Here is a 21156-nt window from a genome sequence, read left to right as displayed (position 1 = left end):
TGTGTAGAAATGTGTAGAAATCCCTAATCTAAATATTAGCACAGTTGGAGCCCAAGAAGATGCCTACTTCTTGAATGACAGTGATAATTCTAACTGATAATGTCGTTCAAATGTGAAGCTATTACTATTCAAACCGCCTTACTGGTGCTATTGCTGAGATACTGGTGCTGTATTTTAATTAATTATTGGTAATAAGCCATCGCCTGATACAATTCTAATATTAACTTTTCACAACTTTACAAAATATGAATGAACATTTGGCATGAATGAAAATATATAAAAATAGACCATAGGCATTTTCATAATATATTCCTCATGCCCGAATACCAGTAGGTTTGTTATATATTGTATATGTTAGGAATGAATACACGTGGACAACATCTCGGACGGAATGCAAGGAATTCCGTACCTGGAAGTAAAAGACTGCATTATACAAATGGTAATTGATCGCGATACTAGACATCCGTGCCCAGTCTGAAATATTTCATTTGAAGATCATATTTCTCATGTACGTATCAGAGCATGTCATACTGTAGTCGCACGATGATTCCTTTGTTCTAACTGTAACTTGCTAAGGGTAATCAGTTACTGTGTCTGATGGACAGGGGCTGATATAAGTTTTGTCAAACCAGCTGCATGTACCTACATGTTCATTACTGCCCCCTTTTGTCTATCTAAGGCGGACATAGTGAAATTATTTCTAGTAGTTTTGAGGGAAAGAGATTTTGTATGAGTAAGGTTCATATTTTTTATGCATATTTGCGTAAGTGAAGCCTTATATGTATTTGGTATCATGTATTTGATTGTGACATGCGTATAATGTAGTCGGAATCGTACAACGGACTTTGGTTGGATCAGGGATTATATAAAAAAAATGATTTGAGGAAGAGAATATTCTCATAAAATGAAAGCTAAGAAGAAACACACATATATTAAAGCCATTGTCTAAAGCGCCACAAATCGCTGTCTAGAGTTGCATCCCTTTGGATTGCCAGGATCTGATGATTCGTCCTGATTATGTTTCAAGGTTTGTGAACATTATACCAAAGTGGTCAATTTCTAAGACCTGATTCACGTAGGTTTTCTTCCCATATCAAACTAGCTACCTCCATGGTCTGGTGGTAAAGCGTCCGTCCGGCGAGCGGAATGTTGGGGGTTCGATCCCCCGTCCGCGTCATACCAAAAGACGTTAGAAGATGGTACTTGCTGTTACCCTGCCTGGCACGTGGCATTAAGGGGATAAAACTAGGCCAAGGTTGCCTCGGAGTTAATATACTGTGTCTAAGTGGGCTATTTATGTAAAGCTACGGCATGGTATCTCAGTTGGATAGCGCTACACAATTGGCATTAGTCTGGACTAGTACAAGCAGCCAAACACACCTGTACATGTATATGCACGTCGCTTTAAAAGTGCAATAACCTTGGACGCGACGCTAAACCCAGTTTCAGCTTACCTCACCCACGTCAAACTGACAGAATGTGAATAACTGAATCATGATTGTATAAGCACGAGCCAACCTAACATTGCCCGCAAGTGACAGTGTGATCAGGTGTCATAATACAGCTGGGAATGTCCTTGATACGTCATGTCCCTTTTACACATCCATTTCGGGTCAGGTCAGGTCAGGTTCTGAGTAGATAGAAAGACAGCGCGTTACATTTAAAGCCCTGTCATAGAGCCAAATGTGTGTCATCCCTATATGTTAGATAAGGATAGTGGGATTGGTTTTGGAACCAGACGTTTTTCATTCATGAGAAAATTATATGCTATTTAAAATGTTGCAATTACGTAAAGTGGAATGCCTGCCTGTCGAACGCTGTTCGGGTCATTGCTTTACAAACCGCATTAGACGTTTGACATAGGATAAAGATATAATAGTATGATTCAACAGTCTCTCGCCATCGGCACCTTAATATCGTGCTTTTGGCTAATTGCCCTACAACACAAGTTAGCAGAGGAGGTTTTGACATGTACATAATAGTATGATTTTCTTCATTTCAAATATCATTGCTATCATTGTCTTTATATAATTAACCATTTTGTTTTCGAGTTTTGATCAGACACAGAAAGATACACGCATCGTTCATCGGAAGTATTTACAGTAAGCTTCATCAGCTTTACCGCACCTAGGATACAAAGAATGTAACTAAAATATTAAACAATAGCTAAAATCTGTTTAAAGATGAACCACAGTCCAACTGGACAAGAGTGAATTACTGTCGAGGTCCTATCCTTATTGAAATATAGATTCCTGAACTTCAGTGAAATTACACTTGCTTGGTTTCGTAACCATCAGAACGGTTGAGATGAAATGGGGTTTAACGTCTCGTTCTGGATCATTGCATACACACAGCGACGTGAATGTATTTGCGCGCACCTGTATGGGTACGTCTGTTTGTTTGTTTGTTTGTTTGTTTGTTTGTGGATGGTGGTTTTATTGTATTAGCCCACTGAGATATCATATTTTAACGTCTTTAGGTAAGCCGCGTACACGTCCATGAGATCAAACCACTGACCTCCCGCTCTTGAAGCAGACGCTCTATCCATTTGACCACGGTCACATCCATAATATCCCCAACAAATGGCAGTAATTGACAGTGATAGACCTAAGTGCATGCAAATATAATAATATAATAAAAAAGTGCATAAGAGTATATGTTATAAACAGTAATAAGAACACTAGAAACAAGGATTGCGTCAATGTCAGATGTACTATATTTATATGTATAAGATATAAACAAAGAAATCGTTTGGTTGAAATTGAAATATTGATTTCTTATGATGATTTCTTTTACCACCAAACGGAATTATTCTAACATATTGAAAGATGTCTTCATTTCATAGCTGTTCCAAACACATCTATCTCAGGACAAAAGTCAGGGTTTGTCCTCTTATCGCTTTTCACACAGTGTATATATAGTATTAAGGTCGTGGACAAATTGCAGGCTCTATATGTTTTCATACATTCTGTTCTGTTCGGCGGTTGTATTGAATAGTATTATAATACTTTGTTAAAAACATTAAAACTGAATTAACACTTAGAAGTGTATTTATTATGGGATAATTTATAGCATTAAACAATCATACGTAAACATGTCTATGAAATTAGGATGGAACTATCTCGTTCATACGATATAAACATATTTACATGTTAAAAGTCTATGTGATAAATTAATGTCAAATACACAAACAGACAAATTGATAATAATGGGATGCCTATATCGCTCCACGTTGGTGATTCAAACACCAATATTAATTCAACAATGTGAGTGTTTATAATCGCATCAAGTGAAAGGTAACATCGATTATGTTAATGCAGCTGTGAAACAATGAAAAGACAACAAAGACCATCTCAGTCTAATGAACCATCTCATGGTCTCGAATGTCAGCATGTTTTCTCCTATTTCTGCATATGTTGTAATAACTAAGATGTCAATTTTCAGATTGATAAGACATAAAGTGACAAAATCATAAGAAATCTCTGTTAAAATCAGAGTACATTGTTCGATTCCGACCGTATCATAAGTATGGTGTTGTTACTGATTTTCAGTGATTCATTTTACGACAACTGAAATCGTTTCCTCAGATAATGGAGATGATTCTCCTCTGACGTTGACCTAGGATTTATTTAGGAAGCACTAACAAATAGTGATAATACTAGGTGTTTGCGAACAGCTGAGCATATCCGGCCCTACCGGTTGCATCCATCACAACACATGCACAGGTAAATCAATTGTTCATCCGGGAAAAAAACCCAAGGGAATATATGGCACAGGTTGATAGTTGGAACTGGAAATGTCTTCAACATGTCTACCATAACACATCTGAGCAAGAGTCGTATGACTCTCATTGAAATCTTCGAAGAAAGAACTTACTCTGTTGTACCTTGACGAGCAGCCTCCCCGTTGTGAGTGCTGGGTAATGCTAATAGCTCTTCACCCGTGTGGACCCGGGGTAGAATGTGTCCTCAGCACCCATTGCTTGTCGTACGAGGCAGTAAATTGGGCAACCTGTTTGCCGTGGGTTGCGCCCCTATGTCGGATGGTTGAGGACACTGGTTCCAGGAGTAGCGATCCTTTGCCCAATACACCACTTTGACCCTTACTTCGCCTAGACGGGTGGTAGGACGGGCCCGGTCCTATCAGTCGGCTGGTCATGCCGAGCCCTGTGCATTAATAATTGTATTTGCACACATTATATTTCGGAATTCTATATTACTTGAGGTTTGGCCCGGATTATTATAACCCAAGTGGGTATAAATAAATTACATGAAATAAAAAATGGGGAGGGGCAGGGGTGGCCCAGTCGTCTAAGGCGCCGCGATTCGCTATGCAGAGTTACGTTCCTTGGGCACGCCAGAAACCTATGATTGTGGGTTCGAATCCCGATTCGCCCCGATTATGTTTCCAGTTTTTTCAGCAACATACTCGTGCTCGTTTCACCGAAGTGGTAAACGTCTGAGACATGCATCACTTAGGGCTTTCCTCCCACTTAAAGCTGACACGCCGTGATATAACTGGAATTCTGTTAAAAGCGGTGTTAAAGCCAACTCACACACTCAAATACAGTAAAACCAAATATCGGTTACACCAACTTGGGTTGTCAGTCCAGATTTGAAGACGATGTCGTATTGGCCATTCTCGGTATACACATTTTTTAAAAGAAATAGAACTATCAGGTAAGTTTTGAAACATATGTTTTGTAATTAACAAATGGCCTTTTAGACTGGGTAGATAGAAAATTGTTAACTGAGATTGTGGCTTTACCCTTGATGTGGGTTGAAGTTGTGTTAAATTATTGCCCCATAGAGGATATGTTAGACCACGTCATTCGAAGTAGTTTAAATGTGTATTATAAATGTCAAATTTTGTCAGATATTTCCGATGTGACGTTAAACTTTAACTCATTCACTCACTATTGTACCTCAAAAGAAGTGAAATGTAGACACCAAAAGCTGGAACTTATGGAATATTGCTTGACATATCTCTTATTTCCAGCTCAGGCCATAAACCAGTGAGCATTTCATATTTGGCTATGACTAATTTTGAACGAGATCAGGTCATTGATACCCCTGAAACCTACGTTAGATGTTCTCATAGATGTTATCACGAGGAAGTCCAGCATTTCACAAATTGTTTTCTCAGACGACATTTGCTTTCATGTTTGACAAATGGTCATGAACCTTTGAAGATAGCTGTACCTGTAGATATGGATCAATGTAGTTTTCTTTGAATTTGCTTCCATTCCAGCGGATACGCAGAAATTTTCAAGAACAATTATTCCCTTTTGTTGTGTCAAGCACTGTCCATGATATATCGTCTGCGTATAATAATGCAAATAGATGTAGTATGTCACTACTCATAAGTAAGCCTTGACCACCATTTTGTTCCCAACATCACTGTAAGTTCATTCGAAATGATAATTAAAAGTTTCGGACACAGAACACAACCCTGACGAGTACTGACATAATCAGAAAGACTTCCTTCAATCGAACAGAAGATGATAAATCAGAGTACATGGATACTAGTAACCGTAGAAAGTTACCATTTATTCCCACTCGATTTAAACTTTTTAAGAGATAGTTGTGGTTTACTTTGTAGAAAGCCTTTGCAAAGTCAGTAAATATGTAGTAAAATCTATCCTTGGTCTTTGCGATGTATTTCTGTACAGTTGCTTGACGAGTAAATAGTTGGTCTATGGTGGAAGATTCTGGTCTAAATCCTGCTTGTGTTTCACTAAAGACATTGCTATTATAACATCTGGACTGGAGGCATCTGTCTAGAATGGAAGTCAATTCTTTACATAAAGTGTTAGTGTAATTATCTGGCTGGTTGGTTGGTTGGTTTGTTGTTTAACGCCGCACTCAGCAATATTCCAGCTATATGACGGCTGTCTGTAAATAATCGAGTCTGGACCAGACAATCCAGTGATTAATATCATGAGTATCGATCCACGCAATTGGGATCGATGACATGCATCAACCAGGTCAGCGAGCCTGACCACCCAATCCCGTTAGTCGCCTCTTACGACAAGCGTAGTCGCCTTTTACGGCAAGCATTGGTTGCTGAAGACCTATTCTACCCCGAATCTTCACGGGTCCATCCTTATTACCTCCCTTAAATATGGGGCAGACTATGGTCGTCCCCCAATCTTCTGGAAAAACAGCAGTGTGAAGAATTCTATTGAACATTCTTCTTTGAAAATAGGTGCAATATAGTGTCATGTTGATTCATAAATTCACTTTCAATATCGTTAGACCCTGGAGATTTTTTTTTTTAAATTGTGCAAACTCATAAGGACTTCCTCATTAGTTAAAGGCATGTTAAGATCATCACACATGTCTACGTTAGATAAAGCTGGGTCATCATGTACATCTGTTATCAGACTGTCATAATCACATTATTTGATATGTCTCAGATACCAAGGTTTTATTTGTCAAACAATTAACGTGGTGATGCTTACATATCATGTTTATGTAATTCGATGCCGTGAACATCCACAAACTTAGATTGACTTGTCATCAAGTTTACAACTTGTCATGGCGCAACGGATATCACACATTTACTATTACAGGCACAGTTACAATAAAGTATCTATTTACCTATGTAGTTCTCTCTGTTATTAATTTCACCATCAGTCTAGATGACAAAAAAACTTTTTACAATAATTATTGATCAACAGAATGATAAACACGATCAATATTATCTTTCAATAGATATAAATTCTATCATTAAATAATATTTTTGTACAGTACAAGTCTAGTACTGTTACTTCAAGCAACATGTATTTCGAAATGAATTTAACAGAAACTCTACTTGAAATATCAAGTGTTTGACAAGGAAATATCCCGCAGGATAATTCACCAAAATGTACTATTATTAGTTATGAATACCAGGAAGTTACACCTGACTTAAAATAAATGGGACCGCCTCGGAGGTCTAGTGGTAGAGCGTCCGCCCGGAGAGCGGAAGGTCCGGGATTCAATCCCCGACCGCGTCATACCAAAAAGACGTTAAAAGATGGTACTTGTTGTGACCCTGTCTGGCGCTCGGCATTAAGGGGCTAAAACAAGGACTGGTCGGCTCGGAGTCAGTATACTGTGTCTGAGTGGGGTATTCATGTTAAACTGCGGCATGGTATCTCAGTGAGCTAGCACTATAAATCGGTATCAGTCCGGACTAGTGGAGGCAGACACACAAACACACACACGTACATGCACGTCGCTATATAAGTGCAATAATCTTGGACGCGACGTTAAACCCCATTTCACATCACCTATAATAAATGGATTTTGAGTGAAAAACATTTTATCAAGAAGACATTGCAGCACAATTGAAGCGCCCTGCAACTCACTATGTAAACAAGACAATCAGAGTTGTCTCCCATAGGGTCTATAAGAAACCCCAAAAGAAAAATCGACAGAGTTGTCTCCCCGCACAACTACCCACCTCCGGTACTGAACGAAATATGACAAACAAAAATTCCCCATACCAACATCAATCACTGGTAAAAAGAAAGTGCAAGAAACCTGAAATACAAAGAAAGAATTTGAGCCATTCACTGAGACCAATGCACATTTAAAATTACAAAATATCATTTCTATGTCATTTGAAATAATATTAAGAAAATCATTTTGTTTTCTTAATTGATCAAATTCATTGTAATTAATTTCCATCGTAATGGTGAAATTTACACTGCCAAATAAGTCATGAATTGTGTGAGATACACTATCACAATCAGGGAAATGAATGTATGAATGTCTATAGTCAGAATGGGGCACTGGGGTAGCCTAGAGGTTAAAGCGTTCGCACGTCACGCCTAAGGCCCGGGTTTGATACTCCTCATGGGTACAATGTGTGAAGCATTCTTGGGTCCTCTGCCGTGATATTGCTGGGACATTGCTTAAAGCGGCGTAAAAACATTCTTCAGCAATCTAAAGTTAGAACATTTACAAAAACATAAGGAGCGTAGATAAATTAGTAACCAAAATGAAAACTTTATCATGTTAAGGAGCAAATGTGAGTCTCAGGACGAAAATGGTGTGATTTTGTAGTTTCCACTTCATTTCTTGTTGTAAGAATTATTAAGAGGACGTTTACTGGGGTATGTATGCAGAATGCATTGTTCTAACATATACCACTAAGAATAACAGGATCTTGGAAAAGAATATAGACTGCCATGTTGACTGATGTTGTCGAATGTCATCGAATGTGACCATGTAGACAGGATTTCATTTGTGTTTGCTATTTGCACAGTTGCCCAATGACCACACTTAGTATTGGTGTTTTGGGACACCAAAGTTAACAGCTTATTTTGAGAAGAAATTGGTAGTGAATACCCCTAGGACAGATTCCATTACAATGACTATGGAATGTATATACCTAATTATATAGAAGGGGGTTAACTAACACTATTTGTACAACAACCAGGGAGGTAGTTTATAATATTTTGATTCTACATGCTTCAGTATCTTCTAATAATACGCCAAAAGCGTGTACGTGAATGGGGGGCAGGTCACGTGACCTCAGTAACCCACGAACAGCAGTGTTTGGACAAAATAATACTGTTCGCATCCGACACGAACATAGAATATATTGCCTAACAGAGAGTATACACTTCCTCACATATGCCTGTGTGGATCTCTAAAACTAGTACATTTACTCTGAACGACCTTCGCTAACGTCATAGCACATGTGTATATCAACGTGGAATGGGATTATGTTGAAAAATAAATCATTTTAATGTATTTAGCTAGGTCAAGTCTTTTTATATGAGGCTCCGAAGTTAAAATCAACCCTCGAAGATAACAGTATGTCATTAGGGCACCCATAACGAAGACACAGAGTATGTCGGCTAAAGAAACGAGAAGGATACTTATCACAGCTCCAAAGATGGGATGGACTTTAATGTGAATCGGTGGGATTCTAAATGATGACCAGTTGTCAATTAATCACTCATCTTTTCAATTTATGATTAACGACACGTATGTGACATATTTTATTGACATTAAAAGATCAAATTGGGCCAAAGTTTTCCAACTGCCGACGCCCTTTCCATAAACATACAGTGGACATCTTGTAAATATTAAACATAAATTAATCAATGAGCATGAAATATCACCATAGAGAATTGTTAGGATCGATAAAATGCCCTCCAACAGATCAAATATTGTTATATAATGAAATTGTAAAGGGATTATAATTAGAACATTCGAACCTTAGATGTGTGCACAACATGTTAACATATATCAAGTACAGTGTGTCATTTCTCTTTGATTGTGTTTCCCAGCCTGTTTCATTATATAAGCTGGTTCGAGATGCGAATTTAGCAAGATCACTAACTATTCTCGCGCATCCAATTGAATCGTTTCAAGGCTATGAGAGTTTACAAATGTACAGTTCAAGAACAGGCTGTATCAATAATGTACTACAGGTGATGTTGAGCTATCGAGTACATACTTTAGTTTTCACAAAGAAAATATTATTTTCGATGCAGACTTGCTAATACTGTCAGTATGGGCAGATCATTTCATAACTTGAGATAAAATAACACCAAGTTGTTTATGAGTATTCGAAGGATGAAGACACATATTGTTATGGACAAACTTTGGTTTGGTAACATTCTTTGTGTATTGATGTTATTTTGTCGGGATTAAATTTTACAAGCCAAAAACGTGTCCGGTTGTAGAGGTAAGACAGACCATCACATAAGGTTCTTCCAGTTAGTTAATTCTAACAGACGATCCACCAATGGGCAGTCATCAGCAAATAAACGAGATTATCGGCCAAATCGTCTATCCATACAGGGAATGAAAAAGGACCAAGGACAGAACCTTGGGGTACTCCAGCTGAAATGTATTTCAGTGAGAATAGGCTACCATTTACAAATTCTTCTAGAAATGTAGAGGGTGTCAGGAACTAGCAGGTAGTAACAATACACTTGCAAAACCTATAGCAGAAAATAGGTTAGGATAACACAGGACAAAAGTAAAGGTGCGTTTTTTGTGATAAAGTAATCATAGGACTCTATAGGACTCTGTGGGTTGAAACAACACCATCTTCTCCTTGCACATATTCCTTGAAACGCCGAAATTGAAATTGCTCCCATTTTCCCTGAAGAGTCAAAGTCTTCATGTTACTTCTAAATATCTTGGCATGCTCGTCTCCATCTTCCGGAAACAATTTGCAGTTTGCTGTATTAACGATGTAGCCTCCTGGACAGAAAATAACATAATATCATGAAAATGTTCTTGGCTCTGTATGAGTTTACTTTATTAGAGAAAGTCTATGTAAGCCTAAATACAAGATTATGTACGCGCTATTACAGAGAGCGTTAAGCCATGCCAACACGAATATGTCATCGTAGTATTAACGCCACAGAGGATTCCGTTGATTCATGTTCGTCATTGTGACTATTTGTTTTCATAAAACTTATGAATACACCATAAGCAATTATTTCTCTGGTATTGCAATCCACATTTTTTACATGCGGTATTGTAATCAGCGTTTTTGATAAGCGAATTGAATTCATTTTTACCTGGTTTTACAATTCGTATGAGCTCCTCAAATGCTTTTATCGGTAGCTGTTTCAATATCACTGTACTCATCCCGGATATCGTCACTGCATCGTAGGTATCTGTAACATTTAATCTATTTTTATCAGATATATAGAAAGCAGTGTACATAGAAGATTGGAAATACATGAAATATTTACGTACCACTTTCAATGTCTAAAGTGTTCTCTCCCATTGCTACATTGAAGTACTGGTTATACAGTGCCTTCTTTCTCGCCTCATCCAGCATCCCCATCGATGGGTCAAGCGCATCCAGTTTCCGAAAACCATGAGTGTAAAGCTGTAATGCAAAACTACAGATGTAAAGAAATAAGAAAGTACTGAAATATTCGTTTATATAATAATATAACAAATAAATCATCTCAATTTATTGACAAAAGATGCATGAGAATCAAACAAACGAATTCGCATGTAAATATCATAATACTGAGCAGTCAAAGAAGCGATGATCCTTGCCATGGGGGCACGATGATATCAAATCAGCTAAGTCATCGAGGTTGGACACCAGATCCCCTTACGAACAGCATTAGTTCCTGGAGAACAACACTGACCCGAAATAGCAAAACAATATTTTTTGGTTTGATTCTTGGGTCTCCTCCCATTAGTAAGACAGCCCAGTTGTGAGACACCTTAAAACAACAATATCATACCTGGTTGCACATTTTAATCAGGTAATTAACCCCTATCATGAAAATGGACTTGTCTTATTATAGACAAAAGAAATGACTGAAGATGCTTGATACCCTCTCATTCATCCATCCCTTAAATCCATTGTTTTAACATATTCGCCACTTAAGAGTTCAGTTAAAGTTAATATCACATCACAGTTCACATCGAGGTTGTCACACTGACACAACCTTAATCCATCTTCAGAAGTTTGCCAACAGCATCCAAGAACTGGAGTGGTGTCTTGACACCCTGGGATACCTGATCCTTCAGTCTGGAAAGTCGATTGACAATCTCCTTGTACACACGCTTTCTTGCTGGTGGAGCTGCACCTAGGTCTAACTGAGATAGCTTGGTCTTCTCAGATTTCTCAATCTTCTTGATGATCTCAATGAACCTGTAGAGATTAGGATGACGATGATTCAGTGATGCACTGAGGCGACTGTGAAAACCCTCCAGGTTGTTGTTGGTCCTTGGGCCGAATGTCTGGTGATGGTTTCTTCTTCACCGTCGGCAAAAAAAGCAGAAACCGCTCACCATCATGGGTCTCTCTCCAGGGTGCTGCAATGTCGACTTCAGCTCTGGTTTTAGGGAGTTTGGGGATGGTGTGACTGCGGTGTCTGTACATGGCGCTGCCGACCTAGCTGAAGGAGGGAAATAAAGCTGCAGCCTCCGGATGATGTCTCAAGACTTCGTCGTTGTAGAGGGCTGGCATAGGAGTGGAAGGAACTTGATTCTGCTGGTGTCTTCTGGTGGGTGGTTGTGTACAGTGAAATTTCAAACAAAATGTCCAACTAGTGTACATTTGCCAATGCAGGTCTTAACGGTACATCGCCAATGAGTACCAGTTTGTCTTACTTTGTTCTTGTAGTGGAGATATCCCTGAAAGAGGACCTGGAGAGTACCTCTTTGACTGGTAATGAACTCGACCTACTGCAAACCTGCCATGATTGTGCATGAAATGTTCACAGTCCAGGGGGAATTTATATGTGTAAGAAGTATGTTTTAACAAAACATGCATCTCAACTTTTTGAGTAAGCTCCTACTAGCTCCTAACTCATTTATTTCCTGAGAATATTCAAACAGAATTACTGGCCTACTCTTATTAATTAATCCGCTAATCATGGGCTGTGTCCATTGTTAAGTGGGTAGACTGGCTGTGTTTGTTTAATTAATCCCACCTACTCCACTGTCTTACAATGGGTGTCTCACTAATGGGATGTCTTACTAATGGGATGTAACCGATTCTTGATGTCTGACCTCGGAGAAACCCCACTGAACGTATCGGTATAATTATAAGTCCATTTGTCCTGAAAGTGTGAACTCATTCGAAGTCACAATTGCGATGACATTCAGCCTCCAGAAAGTCACTACAAAGGGTTACACCCTCCCTGGAATTTACAAAACTCCCAAAGTTGACCCTGCTTTAACATCAGAAGTCACTAAAAGAGAAAACCCAACCCTACTACGATCAGTAGCTATCACTAAAATTCAAACTACCTGGGACAGCTGGGCCCATATATACACTGATGGATCTAAGAATCCTATCAACAACAGTGTTGGTTACAGGATCCATATTCACAGCTCCAAACCCCAAGCACATTCAGTTCGCTTGCCTGATGGTCAGTCAGTATTCCGGTTGAATTGGAGGCAATTCATCATGCACTCAAACTCATACCGGAACTCCCGGAAGCAAAGGCAGTCGTCCTATCAGACTCGCTAAGTGCACTTCAGGCCATCAGTGGCAGAAACTCAAACTCCTGGCCAAACACAGTCAACAATATTCTAAACGAATATACAAAACTATCGGACCAAGGGCAACAGGTGGAGCTGTGTTGGATCCCCTCTCACATAGATATTCATGGAACTGAAAAAGCAGACTCACTGGTGAAGCTAGCTCTAGACAAAGCGGATATACAGCCTATTCCCTTTAGTAAACTAGAGATAAAAAGCAAAATCAAAGCCTCCATATCAGAAAGATGGCAAGCCAAATGGGACGGAAGTAAGATCGGCAGATGGCTATACAAAATTCAACCCAAGGTCCAACAAAAGCCAAACTCATACTCAAATGAAAGGGAAATTGAAATTGCTATCTCACGCCTCAGACTTGGTCACAGAAAGCACTATGACAAGGTTTGTTCATCTTGCAAACAGGCTGAAACCATTGTCCACGTGTTACTAGAATGTCAAGACCATGCCCCAGCCCGGGCTAGGTTAAAACAAGAATTGCAGTTAGATCCGCTATCTGTCATAGATCTCCTAAAGCCAAGAGATGCAATAGTGAAGGCCAAACTAACTCTGTTTCTGAGAGATGGACAGCTGCTCGAACGTATATAAACAGGGCAGCCAAGGATAAAAATGAAATCATATCAATATAAGAAAATAGAAATCATATCAATGCAAAAACAGAAATTATGTGAACCCTTCTCACACACAGGAGTCCCAAAGAGGGACAGGTCAGCCGAAATTGCCCAGGCAGAAGGCGACCTCTTAAACGCCTAAAGCAACAACAACAACAACCTGAAAAGGACAATCCCAAGAAAACCTCTTACTAACTTATTTTTCACATTCGGAAATTACATTTTGCCTCAGACGAAATTTACCTTTCTTACGCCCTATGACCAGTAAGTAAACAGCTGAAATATCGGTCTTAATTTAAAGGGGTTCTTCTCTGGCGACTGGAATCTTATTCTTATGTTTGTGCAAATTACAAGTATTCCAGTTTGTTTATACATTATGTTGACTTATCCTTTGACATCAAGAGGCCAATCCAAGGGAAAGGATGATGCCGGCTATTCATCAACCTCAGTAGGAACATACTTCAACCACCTTGATAACTTTGTGTATAATTGGTTCTGTTATATAAGTTATTATGAACAGCCTCACAGTGGTATTAAATATTGCGCGCTGTCATGATCAAGTCCTTAAATAATTGTGAAGCCATCTGTTTACCTCGCCTGCACAAAGCCCAGTTCCTGCAGCTACGTCTAGAATGTGTACATCCTCTCTGTTGCTGGGAAACAACTCGGCGGCAGTCCGGGCTGTTTCCACATATCCGTTGAAGTTCACTGCTTTAAAAACCTGTATAAATGTTCTTCACAATTAACATAGCTCATGCAATACAACTTCACGGTGATGCGACATTGAGATCAGCTGTTTCAATCAGCAACGTCAACATTATAAAATATATAACGTCAACGCCAGAGAATAATCATCTCGATTATCCCACGAAACAGATTCCATTCGGCGTAAAAGGTAAAAAGTGATGAAAACTGAAGCAAAACATTACACATAGCTAAAAGTATAATTCATCACAGATTTAAGATGGTAATATCTATATCTATGTTTGTTTTCAGGCGACTATGTCAGTATGTGTATGATTTTATCATGGGGTATAAAAGAGGTATTTGATAGACAATTAGAAGATATAAGAACATGAATATGTGACAACTTTTTGTGGATAACAAATTCTTTTATTCTTTGCAACGACATTTCAGGGCTTCTTCTTGTCCCTTCATCAGGAGAATAAAGAAAGGACAAGAAGTAGCCCTTGTAACAAGAAGTGTCATGCATTCAAGGCCTAATATTAATAGAGTTATTTTGCATAATCGCAATTTATTTGAGAATTAGATTATTTAGAAGATAAGTACTATGTGTGTGTCTATTTCCGGGATTTTATCGAGTATTTGCATCTTGGAAATTCATCTCGAAACCCGAAAGCGTTAGCTTGAGGGGCTCGAATGAAAATTTCCAAGATGCAAATACTCGATAAAATCCCCGAAATAGACACACACATAGTATTTATCGATATTGTAAACCTACAAACATGCGCACTCTTTAACACCTCGTACTTACTCGGTTGTGAGGCGTCAACATCGAACGTTCTGTGGTTGCTATGGTGATTGTGATTTTGGTAATTATTTCATTATATATTTTTTTTAATTAAAAAATTTAAATCCCAATAATTCCCATGAAGAGAGAAAATCAAAATATTTGTTATGAATGTTAATTTTGTATTTCAATTTGCAAAAGAACTGTTGCACTCTTTATAATTAACTCAGCGAGATAGCACAGTTGTGATGCGTCAACATCGAAAAGTTCTATCGTTACCATGGTGCACGTGGCTGCTACCATTTGACAAGAGGGGAAGACTTGTGTGACTTCATCCATTGGGAAGAAATTTATTTTCATTAATGCTTTTATTTGATTATTACTTCCATATTTTAATTCTATTTTCAAATTATATTTTCATTATTTCTCAAAAATCGATGAAAACTAGGTTTATCAAGAAATAAATGAAAATCGTATTCCTTTTGAGAATTTTGGAACGATACGAGGTTGAGCTATTCTATTTGCAGGAAGGGTGTATTGACATATGTTTTTATTCAATAACATTGGGTTGTTTGGCTTATCAAATCAGAAATAAAAACAAAGAAAGTTTTCACATTTAAATTCATGTTTATTTACAATTTGCAAGCTGCATTCACTTTCATATAAGTAACAATTAAGTATTTCACTAATGTTGCCTTCAAAGCTTACACCCCTTTTCGCAATTTAGACTCATCATCATCAATTCACTTAAAATAGTTGTTGATGGTGATGTTGTTGTTTGACAGTTGAAACAACCCACGTGATGTGCCGGTTTCCGATGAAAATTGAGGAAGTTTGTCACGTTTGAGAAAGGCTCGCGTTGATTACAAGATACAGATTCGTTTCCCTGCAAGATGTTAGAATATTCGCGCTTTTGAACAGAGGTCGAATCAACAGTGTAGGATTTCAGGGACTGGTCATTTCGGTGGCCAGTGACTTGATGAAATGCCTGCGTTTGACAATAGAGTTACTGCAGCTGCACGAAGACAGTGATTTGTGTAAGTTTTTGGCAGATTTGCTGATTTGCTGATGTCTTTCATAAGTGTGGAAATGCTGTTTTTGCCCAGAGGACGTGTCGTGTACCACACAGAAACCAAGGCCCTCAAAGACCGTTTCGGCTGCTGATAAAACGCGGAATTATCGGGATTCAAGTGGGAAATGTACGTTTTGAAGGAAGCAACGGGACAAGAAGAAGTACCAGTGGCATAAACGCGTTTTGGGGGCTCAGTCCCGTCCTTCAAATCTCCCCTGTGATTTTTTTAGTCATTTCAAGGAATTCAAACCCGTCTTCATCTGAATCGACTCTGAAAGAAGAAACATTTAACTCCCGCTGATTTTCATTCCCCCGCCTAGCAAATTCCAAAGTGATGTCAAACCAAACTTTTCTTTGGAGCATAGTGGGGTCGGACAAATTTAAACTCTGACGGATAGATTCAAGTTGTGACAAAGGGATGGCCGCATGATGCGTGGACTTGTCAAGACCCTCTTTTTTTAGCTTTCTTAACATAGAAAGAAAAATGTTATTGGCAGAATGAAATTCCTCGCAACTTAAAATATTTATGGTTCTTTCAAATGGGGCAGAAAGCCCTCAATCCAACATTGGCCGACTTGGAATACAAATCACCGTTCGTGTTTCGCACTTCTGCATAGAAAATCCGGAGTCTCTCATTCAAGTCCCCAGCAGGAAGCAGTTCAAAGTCCCTACAGAGGCCACGAACATCAAGCCATTCTGAAAACAAAGTAAAAATTCAGATAAGTATTTTTATTTGAGAATTTGATTATTCAGAAGATAAATACTATGTGTGTGTCTATTTCCGGGATTTTATCGAGTATTTGCATCTTGGGAATTCATCTCGAGATCCGAAAGCGTTAGCGTTTATTAGTCTTATTTGTGTTCGTAAATATTTAGACATAAAAAACCTCAATATTGACAGGACATTCTGCAGTATATTTTACGAACGCATCTATAGGTAATGTTTTTTTAAATTATTTTGTTTAGCATATTATTCATGTATATATATATTTATTCCACCTTATTATACCCCCGTTTACGAAGTAAATCAGGGGGTATATAGTGTTCCGTTCGTCCGCCCTTCCGTCCGTCCGAGCTTTTGTACGGCCCATAACTTTTTAACCATGCACCCCAGCTTCACAAAACTTGCTACACACATTTACCACAATGAGTAATTGTGCCTTTAGCTAGTTTGAAGATTCTGAATTTTTTATTTTTTTATTTTTGCCGTTTCCATGGAAACATTAGAAACTGAAACTTATAGGGTGGGTGTTTTGTAAGGCCCATATCTTTTTAACTATGCATCCTAGCTTCATCAAGCTTGCTACACACATTTACCACAATTAGTACTTGTGCCTTTTGCTAGTTTGAAGAATCTGATTTTTTTTATTTTTGCCGTTTCCATGGAATCATGGTGAAACATAAATTTTGGGTAGAGTTTTTGTACGATCCATGTTTACAATATTATGTATCCGAGCTTCAGCAAACTTGCTACATTAACCACTATGATTGTTTTTTTTATCTTTTATAAGATTCTGAAAGTTTTCTCTTTTGCTGTTTTCATGGAAACATTATGGAATTTAGAAATTTGATGACTGATTTTGTATAGCTAATATATTTTCCAAAATTTCCACATGTAGATCATCATAAGTATCTGTGCTTTGTGTTAGTTTGAATTTATGAATTCTTTACCATATCTGTTATTTTCTTATATGATATTGTTCCATTTTGTATGTGTTTCTATATCAACAATTTTGGCTCCTTTTGATAATTCTTCTTATGTAACTCCTCAATCAAATTTTTATTCAAAGGTGTTCATGGTGATCTACTTCCTCGTAGTGAACACTGGTAACATGGGAGTTGGTTTTTGGTTTGTTTGTTTTGTTTTTTAGGGGGGGGGGGGGGTCAATTGTCACTGGAATTCAATCTTAGTTTTTAAAACATTGAAGTTAAAATCAGTTAGAAATATGTAATATTTCATTTAATTAACAAACTATTTACTATTTGTTGTTGACCAGCGGGGGTATGTGAGCTTTGCTCACTTCTTTCTTGTTATGACAGAGTAATTTATCTCAATTTTGAATTTTATTGCAATTAATTTTTAAAAAGGAATTGAGGTGATTTTTATAACTCTAATTTGTTGTCATCACTGTACTTGTAAACAATCTTACGCCGGAAGACTTTCACGGCCCAAATAGCACTTCTTGATGTGCTTCTTGCAGTTGTTTCTGTCATTAATTGTCGCAGTTAGATTTCATCAGTTTGGCAAAATCGTCCAGTGGGGGCTTCACATTTTGGAAGAACCAAGGGAACATCTGGCTGACGAGACGCTGAACCGGGCAACGTAGCATCATCAGACGCGGCGTTCAAGACGTTGTCAAGACCTTCAGAGTCTGTAAATATATTCATGTTTTAATAGAATAAAATTTTCATTATCGTTGAAAAGAATGTTTATCATTTAAAGGGGTGGAAACGAACCATTATGGTTAAAATTGTTTAGGAAAATGCTAGCACAGCAAGATGATGACTTTTTACAGGTGTCAATCATGGTTTTGTGAAAAAAATCCAAATAGGCTTTAAAAAGTGAAAACAAAATATGAATTTTACTCACAATCATCCGATAAGAGTTGTTGCAAAACAGATTCATCCATTTCTGCAAATATTTCTTCTGCTGAAGGCCGCGAGAAATTAATTTCCTGAGTCAGCTGAGCCATGGCGTCCATGTAATTAGTATGCAAAAAATGCTGAGCAATTATCAATTCCTACAGAGTTATTCGGTCGCTTGCTTCGGGGAATGCAAATCATATTTTCACCCTTTGACATTTGCCCATATGACCCAAATTAGCCAATCACAACACAGAACACACTTTCTATAGGTTTACAATTCATGTTCATGTACATGTACACGTCATTTTGTTTGATCTGCATTCAAATAAGTTCACCGACATACTTATGTCAGATAGTATGTCAGTTTTAGGTAATTTGATCACGAATCATTTGGAATTATACTCACCTTTTCATAGTCCTGGCTATATTTGGAAAAGCCATTGACAATAGCCTCGGATGTGCTGTTATTGCTTCCCTGTAGAAAGGTTACGAGAGCATTTGCATCTTGCTCCTGTGGTGTGTCGGTGGAGTTCTCCATGTCTATTAATTCAAAAGAAGGGTGAAGGGTTTTACGCCACAGTCATCTATGTTACACCTGAAGAGAAACCTGTTCTTCCAATTATTGAAACTATATGCAGCTAGAGTCTATATAATGTTGAACTTACAATAACACCTGCTACAGTGGTATCACCACGATGTGTGCACGACACCGACCTATTGGGTTAAGATATCTTCGAGCGCAGTGTTATTGAAATATTTTTATCACAACATAAACACTGCATTTATTTGGGTGAACATGGTGGGGAATTTTATCATTTATTGGGACATTTCGATAAATGTCATGAAGTGCAAGGTGTTAAAGGTTTCATGGGTTTTATGTATAATTGCACTGCCATGACTGAGAACACTAGTGTGAGATTACAGGGACGGATCCATGAATTTAGGTAAGATAATAATCTATCGCAAGTTTTTTTTATTTGATGTACTCTGGGAAGTGTCAGTAATGAGTAAACGTTATATTTTCGTTCAATGGCGTCACGATGTGCATATGTATTTGTGTTGGAGAATTTCTAGGATGGTGATCACCCTTCAGTGACTGACGATCTCTCGACCATTTTTATATTGTGTTGTTCTCTAATATTTACTACCTTTTAATATTCTCAACTAGTTTTAAATCAAATCTGTGATAGTCTAGTTATTGTACTGTCCATCGATGACAGCTTTATATTCAGTATTTAACTGTATAACTTCTCGTCACGATATGGCTGAAATACTGACGTTAAATATTAACTCACGCACTCACTATACTAAAATATGTACACATATATGAGGCATAAAAATAGTTACTTATATCAGCTATAATATGGGATATGTTTTGCCATCGTTTGCCGTCCTTTAAACGTCTTAAAAAGTGTTGAAGCGAAAAGATTTTGAAGATTGATATCATTCCAAAGGAATATATGTACTTATCGTCATCATTAAAATGATAAAATAAAGGATTTTTTGCATTGCGACTTTAATAAGATTAAAGCACGTCATCATTAAAGTTACATTGTGTTGAGAAATGACATTCATCTTCTACCATGTTAATATGTATATTGTTGGATAAAATACAATGTTTCTTATGCCTCTCGGCAAGTGGAATTGAGCGTTTGGCATATCTACAGGTTAATGTAGCAAGTTTGCTGAAGCTAGGATACATAATATTGTATTGTTGTTGGTGATGGTTTGTTGTTTAACGCCGCACTCAGCAATATTCCAGCTATATGACGGCGGTTTGTAAATAATCGAGTCTGGACCAGAAAATCCAGAGATTGATATCATGAGCATCGATCCACGCACTTGGGATCGATGACATGCATCAACCAAATCAGCGAGCCCGACCACCGAATCCCGATAGTCACATTTGACGGCAAGTATGGGTTGCTGAAGACCTATTCTACCCCGGATCCTTAACGGGTCCAATACACAAAGATATTATAACACATCTACGGCGGTTTTCTATGGAATACTGTAAGGGACATTCTCGCGATCTCGCATTCTTGCGGTCTCGACCTTTGGAAACGTGGTAAATATGCCCAAAACACGAGAATGCGAGATTTGGTCAGAATTTCGCATTCTCGCATTCTTGTGTTTTCGGCACATAGCACTTTTTGTCAAAAGTCGACAACGCAGTATTGCGACATTTGGACATGATGCAAAAATCTCGCAGTCTTGCAATCTCGCCTTGTCAAATTAGGCCACAAAAACACGCATTTTCGCGATCTCGACCTTTGGAAACGAGGTAAATATGCCCAAAACACGAGAATGCGATATCGCGGGAATTGGCCAAAATCTCGCGTTCTCGCGATCTCGCATTTTCGTGTTTTTGGTACATAGCACTTTTTGTCAAAGGTTGACAACGCGAGAATGCGACATTTGGACATG

General features: G+C 38.1%; 1 protein-coding gene across 1 annotated transcript; it reads right to left on the bottom strand.

The window, feature by feature from the left end:
* Nucleotides 1-10026: 10026 nt before the first annotated feature.
* Nucleotides 10027-19267, bottom strand: LOC139447269 (methyltransferase-like protein 27). The gene is made up of 5 exons (XM_071228558.1): nt 19136-19267; nt 14193-14321; nt 10719-10854; nt 10538-10636; nt 10027-10214 (listed from the first exon to the last, which is right to left on the bottom strand). The coding sequence occupies exons 1-5, from the start codon at nt 19265-19267 to the stop codon at nt 10027-10029; spliced, it is 684 nt and encodes a 227-aa protein (XP_071084659.1).
* Nucleotides 19268-21156: the final 1889 nt, after the last annotated feature.

This window comes from Haliotis cracherodii, unplaced genomic scaffold, assembly GCF_022045235.1.
Source record: "Haliotis cracherodii isolate W230 unplaced genomic scaffold, xgHalCrac1.p SCAF_10, whole genome shotgun sequence".
Classification (NCBI taxonomy): domain Eukaryota; kingdom Metazoa; phylum Mollusca; class Gastropoda; order Lepetellida; family Haliotidae; genus Haliotis; species Haliotis cracherodii.
This window is presented reverse-complemented; position numbering and strand designations above follow the sequence as displayed.